The following is a 9,855-nucleotide window of genomic DNA, read 5'->3' as shown; positions in this document are numbered from 1 at the left end:
CCCCAACCGATCCCATAACCCCTCTCTATCCCATACCCCACCCCAACCAATCCCATAACACCTCTCCACACTGCACCCCACGCCAACCAACCCCATAACCCCTCCCCACACCGCACCCCACCCCAACTGATTCCATACCCCCTCTCCAATGTTCTTCACGGGGCCTAAGGGCAGTGTGACAGTGTATTTGGTATTTTGAAGCCTCAGACAGAAAACTCTTTTGCCAAAACACATTGTTCTTCATGAAGTATGTGTCTGCTGTTATTATTACAGAGCTGCAACTGAATTTTTTCAACAGAGGGGGAAAAAATGTCAACCTTGAACCATTTGGACTGCAAGCAGCAGGATGTTCCCATTGCTAAAATCCATGGGCCTTGCAAAAGCCCAAGATAACAAAAAGGGTTGGACAAATCCAGGGCCTAGAGCCAGTTTTACATTTTAATTAATGCAAACGCCTCTCATCAGACAATTATCACTATACACTGTAAACATCTTATCGGTCCAGGAAATATTAGTTTTAGATTTACTTTGACAGGGAAGAAATCAGCATTTAATGAATACATACTCTGGGCCAAGAAATTCAGTAGGGGCTTCACATTTCATTTGCATTTAATCTGCACATGCACCCTTCAAGATAGATACTATCTTTGAGGCTCAGAGAGGTTATCTAACGTTTCTGAAATCACAGCATCAGTAGATAGTGGAGAGATTCAAACCTACCTCCCAAGGTCAAGTTCCCTCTGTTAGTTTCTGTCTCCAGAAAGCATACCACACGCCATCCAAAACGATTTTATTCAGTTCTATTTTTAAGAATGGCAGATACAGGCCGGGGCGCAGTGGCTCATGCCTGTAATCCCAGCACTTTGGGAGGCCAAGGTGGGCGGATCACGAGGTCAGGAGATCGAGACCATCCTGGCTAACACAGTGAAACCCCGTCTCTACTAAAAATGCAAAAAATTAGCCAGGCGTGGGGGCGGGCGCCTGTAGTCCCAGCTACTTGGGAGGCTGAGGCAGGAGAATGGCGGGAACCCGGGAGGCGGAGCTTGCAGTGAGCTGAGATCGCGCCACTGCACTCCAGACTGGGCGACTGAGCAAGACTCTGTCTCAAAAAAAAAAAAAGAATGGCAGATACAGAATTTAGATTAAATGCAGAGAAGATTCTTATTCTTTTAAAAATTCGACTGGTTTTAAATTTGAAACATCTATAAATGTCCACGATATATATTCAATTGTGCGTCTATTGCAGCCAGGTAGAAATGCAACATGCATTGGTGGAAATCCAGGAGGCTTAGCAGGACAAGAAGGCTCCTTAAGGCAGCCACACATCTTTGGGGACAATCCCACTGTCAACTGACAATCTGAACTTTAAGGGTGTTCAAAGAGTTTAAACACTAAACTTAACCACTGCAATGATTTTGACATTCATTTTATAGTACATCCCCCCCAAGCACATACACACACCATAGATACACACAGTTGGCCTTTTCAATGTCTGGATACTTTTAAAATATTACAACTGGTCAGCATGGAAAATTTAACAGCAAACTGTCAGGTATACAAATGGGTCACATATAGTAATATAGGAGCTCAAGCGTTCAAAAATCATCACGACAATTTATGTAGAGTTTATTAACGTTAGAGCTCAGAATTGAGTTGTCTCCAAGAAAGGTGCTACATAAATCATACAAATAAATGCGTCCCTTGTTCTCACTCCTGAACCTATCAGCATTTTCCTCATAAGCTATTTTTAGCCCCCTCATAAAACACATTCAGCATAACCTGAAATTCTCTATGTGTGCATTCTATTCTGAAATGAATTGGAATTTACCATTCTTTACTTAGACAAGCGGTTAAAGGAAAGAATATACCACAGCTTAGCTCTCTGACTTGGTACTGTCAAAAAGAATCAGAAGTTTTTGGCCAGGCGCAGTGGCTCACGCCGGCGTATCATGAGGTCAGGAGATCGAGACCATCCTGACTAACACTATGAAACCTCGTCTCCACTAAAAATACAAAAAATTAGCCGGGCGTGGTGGCGGGCGCCTGTAGTCCCAGTTACTTGAGGCAGGAGAATGGCGTGAACCCCGGAGACGGAGCTTGTGGTGAGCCAAGATCACGCCACTGCACTCCAGACTGGGTGACAGAGCAAGACTCCATCTCGAAAAAAAAAAAGGAATCAGAAGTTTTTAAGAGTGGCATGATGTGGCCAAAGTCCACAATGGCACAGAATTACTTACGGTATTCCAAAGTGGAGTAAATGACATATTCAGCATCTGAAAGCTCTGGCACGGTACAAGTTTCCCAAACGAAAATTACTGAAAATCTAAAGCATGCCTATTTTATTTGACACACACTCTTCAAGGATGACCATGGCTTGTCAACAATTCATACTTTTGTATGAATATTTAAATGGTGAGAGCTTGAAGTTATATAAACAGAAGTCAGCCACCACATACAAATCACGGCAAGGAAAGAGAAACTTGTAAAAAGTGTGACTTTTGTCTATTACAGAAGGAGACATCTTCAAGACATGAAGGACCACCACAATAACCTGTCCAGCATCTTGCTCAATCAGACCTCTTTTTAAAAGAACTTAGCCTCTGAACAGCCAAGGCAATCCTAAATAAAAATAACAAAGCTGGGGGCATCACATTACCCAACTTCAAACTATACTATAGGGCTACAGTAACCAAAACAGCATGGTACTGGTATAAAAATAGGCATGTAGACCAATGGAACAGAATAGAGAGCTCAGAAATAAGTCTGCACACCTACGACCATCTGATCTTCAACAAAACTGATGAAAACAAACAATGGAGAAAAGACTCCCTATTCAATAAATGGTGCTGAGTTAACTGGCTAGCCATATGCAGAAGATTGAAGCTGACCCCTTTCTTATACTATATATAAAAAAATCACCTCAAGATGGAAGAAAGACTTAAATGTAAAACCCAAAACTACAAAACCCTGGAAGACAACCTAGGCAATATACCATCCTGGACATAGGAATGGGCAAAGATTACATGACAAAGACATCAAAAGCAATCACAACAAAAGCAAAAATTGACAAATGGCATCTAATTAAACTTAAAAGCTTCTGCACAGCAAAAGAAACTATCAACAGAGTAAATAGACAACCTATGTAATGGGATATTTGTAAACTATGCATCTAACAAAGATCTAATGTCCAGCATCCATAAGGAACTTAAATTTACAAAAGAAAAACAACCACATAAAAAGTGGGCAAAGGACATGAACAGACACTTTTCAAAAGAAGACATATATGCATTCCACAAGCATATGAAAAAAACAAAAGCTCAACATCACTAGAGAAATGCAATCAAAACCACGATACGATACCATCTCACACAAGTCAGAATGGCTATTAATAAAACGTCAAAAAATAATAGATGCTGGTGAAGTTGTGGAGAAAAGAAAACACTTATATACTATTAGTGGCAGTGTAAATTAGCCCAATAATTGTGGAAAGCCGTGTGGTGATAACTCAAAGAGCTAAAAGCAGAACTATCATTTGACCCAGCAATCCCGTTACTGGGTATATACCCAAAGGAATATAAATCATTCTACCATGAAGACACATGCACACAGATGTTCACTGCAGCACTATTCACAATAGCAAAGACATGGAATCTACCTAAATGCTCATCAATAACAGATTGGATAAATAAAATGTAGTATATATACACCATAGAATACTATGCAGCCATAAAAAAGGACAAGATCATGTCTTTTGCAAGAACATGGATGGAGCTGGAGGCCACTATCCTTAGCAAACTAACACAGGAACAGAAAACCAAATGCTGCATATTCTCATTTATAAGTGGGAGCTAAATGAGGAAAACTCATGAACACAAAGAAAAGAACAACAGACACTGAGGTCTACTTGAGGGTGGAGGGTGGGTGGGTGGGAGGAGAGAGAGGAGCAGAAAAAACACCTATTGGGCACTAGGCTTAATACCTGGGTGATGAAAAAACCTGTACAACAAACCCCCATGACACAAGTTTACCTATATAACAAACTTTCACATGTACCCCCAAACCTAAAATAAAATAAAAAAAATTTAAAAAAAAAAAACTTGGCCTCAAGTTCTTGGCCAAACTACACTAAGAAGGCAAGTCAGGGAGGAAGACGGTGTGGTAAAGATGGGGTATGGTTAGCAACACCAAGCATTTCAATGCTAGGAAAGCTAAAAAAGAAGAGCCATCTCTAAATTTCATATGGGATACAGCAAAAAAGATGAAAAAAATGCAAAACTTAAGGCTAGAACAGGCGTGGCGGCTCACACTTGTAATCACAGCACTTTGGGAGGCAAAGGCTGGAGGATCACTTGATGCCAGGAGTTGGGGACCAGCCTGAGCAATATGGTGAGACCCCATATCTACAAACTATTCTTAAAAATTAGCCAGCTACTCAAGAGGTTGGAGGACCCCTTGAGCCCAGGAGTTCAAGGGTACAGTAAGCCAAGTTTGAGGATACAGTGAGGGTACAATTGCACTACTGCACTCCAGCCTGGGTGGCAGATCAAGACTCTGTCTCAAAAAACAAAAACAAACAAAAAACCAAAGGCTAAAATCATCTCTCAAGGGAAAAAAAAATAGAGACCATAAGCATTTTGCACAGTTGCATAAAACCCACTGGATCAGAATTATCTGTGGAATAGCCCAAAAAACTTCCAAAAAATAATTTCTGAACTGCCCAGAGAGATCTCCCCCAGCTCCCCTGCTAACAATCAGACCAGTACAGTGGAGAGTAGCACACCAGCTATATTTCCTACCCAGCTTAACAGGCAGGTACCTAAAAATCAATTTCCCATGTTTTCCTTTAATGACTAAAATTAGCTTCAATGGAAATATAAGAGTAAACTAGATTAGAGGGAGTTTTTAACAATTACCCTGGCTAAACAAACACCTAAACAACAGTCTGCAAACTAGAAGACTAGTGGATACACTTTATTGAAACTACTACACGACCCCAGTTATTTCAGAGCCATGTAATTACTTGTTAAGTCTGATATTAAAAACATCTCATATTGGATTGCTGTGGTTTTGTGAATTCTCACTCTCAACTGGGTCAAAAAGACTTGAAAGGAACAAAGTCTTTACTTATGGCTCGATGCGGGGCCATTGGCATAGTACAAGTGCTCTTTTAACTGGTTGAAATAAACTGACAAAACAGAAACGCACACATATACCCCAAAGTTGAATCAGAGCGAGCCAGTATAAAAATGACACAAGTACCAGTTCTCTAGGCTTGCCAGATTTCTGCTCTATAAGTAATATTAAACATGGCTCTTGGTCTATGAATTGTGAAACACTTTATATACTAATAAAGAATGTGTACTTCATTGTGTATTTAACTGCATAAGCCTGCATTTGGTTTAATTGACCAAGAATAAGTCCTTGTTCCAAAACTAACTATCAAGTTACAGTCAACTCTTAAATATTAACACTCATATTGAAAAACAAAGATGCAGATAATACGAAACAGAAGATTATTTTAAATCATTCACTCTTGGTATGCGGATATATTCTTTCTTCCTTTCTTTTAACTTGCAATTAAATGCGTATGGCTAATATTATGGCATTTACAATACTTCTAACAAAGGACTTAAACCATACCGGAAAAATCTGACTTAGGGAGGTCTCTGTGCAGATCCTGTCCTCAGTGTTTCTGCTACTGAACTCTGGACCAACTCACGCTGGTCCAGGAGGGCATCACCTCTCAGAAGACTGACAAAAAATTGCTACACAAACTACATTTTTTTCAGGTTGTTACTTTTCAGAGTCACACTCTGTGGAGGGCGGGAAAGTAATTAAGGGTTTAGGGTTGAAAAGCCCTTTCATTTTAGCTCCTACTGGGTTGGTGTAAACAAAGATGCCATTAATGTCAACAATGACTTAATTAACCAGAGTAGGTGACAATGTCAGGAAGAACTTGAAAGTAAGAGTTGCCCCCTCTCAGGGTAATCAAGCTTGACTATACTTCAAATATTTATAATGTTAATCAACAGAACAGTACTTGGCCTTGAGGACTGCCCCCCGCTTCGAGTCAATAACCATGTTTTCACTCCTCTGCTGGTCCCCTATAACAAGGAATGACCAAAAGGAAATTAACAATGAATGACCAATTGGAAAACTCATATTTAATCTGAAATATTAAAAACTAAAATCTTCTAGAGATTATTTTCTTAAGTCAACTGAGTGGACCCAACTCCACTGCTACTACTTCAGAAAGGGTCCAAAAGACAAATGATATACATGATATATGATATATATGACATATGATATGATATGATATGATATGACATGACATTGTACAAAGCCAAGATGACTAACCATATCCTTTCCCTGAGGGGCCAAAAGAAAAGGACCCTCTAGTGTTAGGGCCCAGGCTTCTTCCTGGAACTTCTCAGTCACATTTTTCTCCTATTCAATAGACATTATCTAAACTGAGCTTCCAAATAAATGAGCAAACCAAGAAGTCTTACAAGATAAGACCTTGGTGCGCTGAAGGTCAAGGTGGAACTTACTGCTAACCAAGCTATAGTTGTTCTAACCATGGAGAAGTGACGGACAGGGGCACAGGCACACACGCACGCACACGCACGCACACGCACGCACACGCACACACACACACTCTCTCTCTCTCTCTCTCTGCAATTCGCCAGCGCAGAGCCTAAACCTGAGCCCATTTTCCGTTGTTAAAAACTCCTTTCTCATCTGTAATTCGATGACCTTCCTAATCACTGACACCAAAGCAGAACTCCTGCGACAGAAGAACTGATCTTAGGGCTCAAATCAGTGGCCAGTATTAGACTAACAGATGAAGGGAAGTGGGGATCCTACAGAAAGCAAACACAGCTTCCTGGAAACACCAAGGCCCCTCCATCCAAAAACAACTTTCTTCTCAACTGTCTCCAAAAGCCTAGATGTTTTTTGACATTGTGGCACCTGGCACAGCCAGCCCACGGGACTGGGAAGACCCATGTTCCCAGCTCACTGGCGACAATGGTGACAAGGCCATGCACCCGATGCTTACTGGATGCCAGCCCCTGTGCTAACTGCTCTTTAAGTTCAGGTTAAATGGAAATCTCCTAACAACCTTTTGGTGGAAGAGTCAGAAGCCTTCTGAGGACATTAATATTCAATGACTATTAATGAAGAGACCCTAAAAATCATCTTTTCAAGCCCTCAGATGCCAGAATGGGAAACTGAGGCCCGGGACTTGTATGCTTTTCCAAAGCCTCCTCTTTGTCAGGTTTTGCACCTTCTTCTAAGACATCTTTTCTTTTCCATCTCATAATTCTCAACGCAAATGAACTCACAGCTCATGGAAACTATGAACCCATAAAAATGCACCAAAGGACATTAACAAAATATTACCTAAAACTTCCAGAACTTCATGGACTCCTTCCTGATCCATAAGTGCATTGACAGATCCCAGGTTGAGCGGGCCTGCTTCCAACAATACCCACATTGTTGGATTTAAATTCTTACACAAAGACTCTTTTGGGGAACTTCGTCCCTTTCCACTATTTCTTCCCTCTGCCTCACCTGTCCCTCCCTGCATGTATACACAATTCTAAACTTCCTTCAAGAATTAAATATAGTAAAACAAATCCTCCGGGACCATTTTATACTTTATGTCGAAATAAACTCACAATAACGCGGCTCTGAAAAACCAAATGAAAAATGACAGTTTTTCCCTAACCTGGGTTGCTCCTAAAGCCCACACTGTAGGAAATCCCAGCTCAAGCTTCCTCAGTTTTTGCTGAGCCACGCACTTAAGGGAAAACCAGCAATTACAGAAACATCCATTTTAATTATTAGTAAATTAAAGAAGTACAGGCATGACTTTCAGAAACCAGGAACTTTTTCCCTCTTACATGAAAGCCCTGTAAAAATGCATCACCACAGAAAATTACATTCATTCTGGTGTCCCAGCATAAGTTACCAAGAGGCAGTTCCATAACTGGCCGGTAGCTGTAGCTATACAAGCCTCAGACACAAACTCCTACCAGATTGGGAGATGTCACCACACCCATTAATTATAGAGCTGCCATCCCTCTGTGTAACAGAGAGTTCCCCAGTCTCACACGATTGCTTCAGGTGATAAGTGCTTCGGTCCTCATCCTTTAATGACACATGCCCGGGGTCTTCCTGGTGAGCCCATGTCTCTCAGAACTCTCATCTCAGATGGACACAACCCTCCTTCCTAAATTGTCCTGATCTGGCTAAGGAGGCTGGGCTCTCTGTCCTCTCCCAGCCTACCCCACTGGGTAAGTGTGCTGTATATTCACCCCACGCACGGGATGTGTTCCCAGAGCAGCTCAGCTTATCCCAGACACCATTCGGACTGCTGCGGGTTCCTAAGGCCAGGCAGGCACCAGGTGGGCTCTCCACAAACAGGTTCATTAAGTGGCGATGAGTGCTGGGATCTGCCGTTTTATTCTCGGATTACCACTCAAAAAATAACTCAGCTACCAATATTCCCTACTGATGACAGATTTCAATGCAGCACCAAGTAGAGGCTTGGCTCACGTTGTCTCCAAAGGGCTGGGAGAGAAGTTCCAAATCTGCTAAGCTGAATAATTCAGCCTCATGTAGTCCTCACAACTGTACTTACACCTTGAAAATTAAATTTCCAAAGCTGTGACACCAATGCATGCCCTGTGATACTTGGAGGTTCTCAGCTGGAGGAGATCCCCTGGCACATTCACTTTCAAGTTTACCTAAAATAGAATCTGCCACTTTGTGATGATACATTGCTTAAGTATTAGGAATTACAATGGCTAAAAAAAAAATTCTGAGATGTCAAGCCTCTCTCTCTGCGCTAAACTTCAGAACCTTCTTTTCTCCTTAAACAATGAAAATAAGACATCAGCATTTCAGACGTTGGCCATTTCTTTCAGTGGTTCCTTTTGTCAGAAAGTAGCAATTCTTCACATTGTAAGGAGTAGGAATGCTGCTGGGGGAGACTAGAGATGACATTCATCCTCCCAAGGTTCGTCCCTTCCACAGCCCTCTCAGGCACTGGATAAAGGTGAACTCCAGCTGCCTCCCTCACCCAGCACAGAGAAACACACACAGCAAGAAACCACCAAACTATACCATTCTGCCTGCAGTGTTGCAGCAAAGGACCTTCCCTCATCAGCTCTGCCTTGCGGGGAACCAAGAGACCACGGTCAGGTGCTCTTAGAAGCCTCATTTACAATGCAAGGGTAGCTGCTTCTAAAACAGGCCTTAACAATCTGTACCCAGACAAATCCCAAAACAAACTTGAAAAGTGAAATTAAATGACTTACCTTCTGGCTCTAATGTGGTATCCTCAACTAAACTGAAGGAGGGCCGGGCCAGGGACAAGGTTGCCATGGTGACCACGACCAGGCAGATGAAACGACCCCAGCTGACCATGGTTACGGTACCAATCCCCGGTCCTCTTCCATATCTCCATGTGGACGTTAATCCCATCTGCACACTTCCTCTACGGGCATGGACTGCGCGCAATGCCTTCAGCCTGCGGTGGGCTCAGGGACCGAGGCGCTGCCGCCGCTGCCTCCGCTGCTGCTGCTGCTGCTGCAGTCACTAAAGGAAAGAGATTGGCGAGTCAGGGAATCTTCCCCAGTGCCAAATCACTCCAGCCCAAGTGGGATAAAACCATTTTTCAGCCTCTCAAATGTGTGCAAACAGAGTTCTTTTTCATTATCTGCTAAATCCTTCCATCCTCACCTCAGAGTCCCAGGTGATTCCACCAGACCGGTCCACAGAAATGTGTTAGGCTAATCTTTTTAAAAGCATACTTTTAAGAAACAGAGATAAAACAGTAGCTACAGG

At 42.2% G+C, this 9,855-nt stretch overlaps 1 protein-coding gene across 11 annotated transcripts in view; it reads right to left on the bottom strand.

Annotated features, from left to right (window-relative positions):
• Positions 1–9,855, bottom strand: part of FGFR2 (fibroblast growth factor receptor 2) — a 120,502-nt gene that overhangs the window by 106,434 nt on the left and 4,213 nt on the right. For 5 of the 11 annotated variants that reach the window (XM_023224372.1, XM_023224376.1, XM_023224377.1 and 2 more), the window contains exon 1: positions 9,327–9,513. In XM_023224372.1, coding sequence (XP_023080140.1) covers positions 9,327–9,492 — 166 coding nt within the window. In that variant the 5' untranslated portion in view covers positions 9,493–9,513. Of the gene's footprint in view, positions 1–9,326; positions 9,607–9,855 lie in introns of those variants that run through there. The other 6 variants (XM_023224375.2, XM_023224369.2, XM_023224373.2 and 3 more) reach the window with 3 other exon arrangements.

The sequence above is a fragment of the Piliocolobus tephrosceles genome, chromosome 9 (genome assembly GCF_002776525.5).
Source record: "Piliocolobus tephrosceles isolate RC106 chromosome 9, ASM277652v3, whole genome shotgun sequence".
Taxonomy (NCBI): Eukaryota; Metazoa; Chordata; class Mammalia; order Primates; family Cercopithecidae; genus Piliocolobus; species Piliocolobus tephrosceles.
This window is presented reverse-complemented; position numbering and strand designations above follow the sequence as displayed.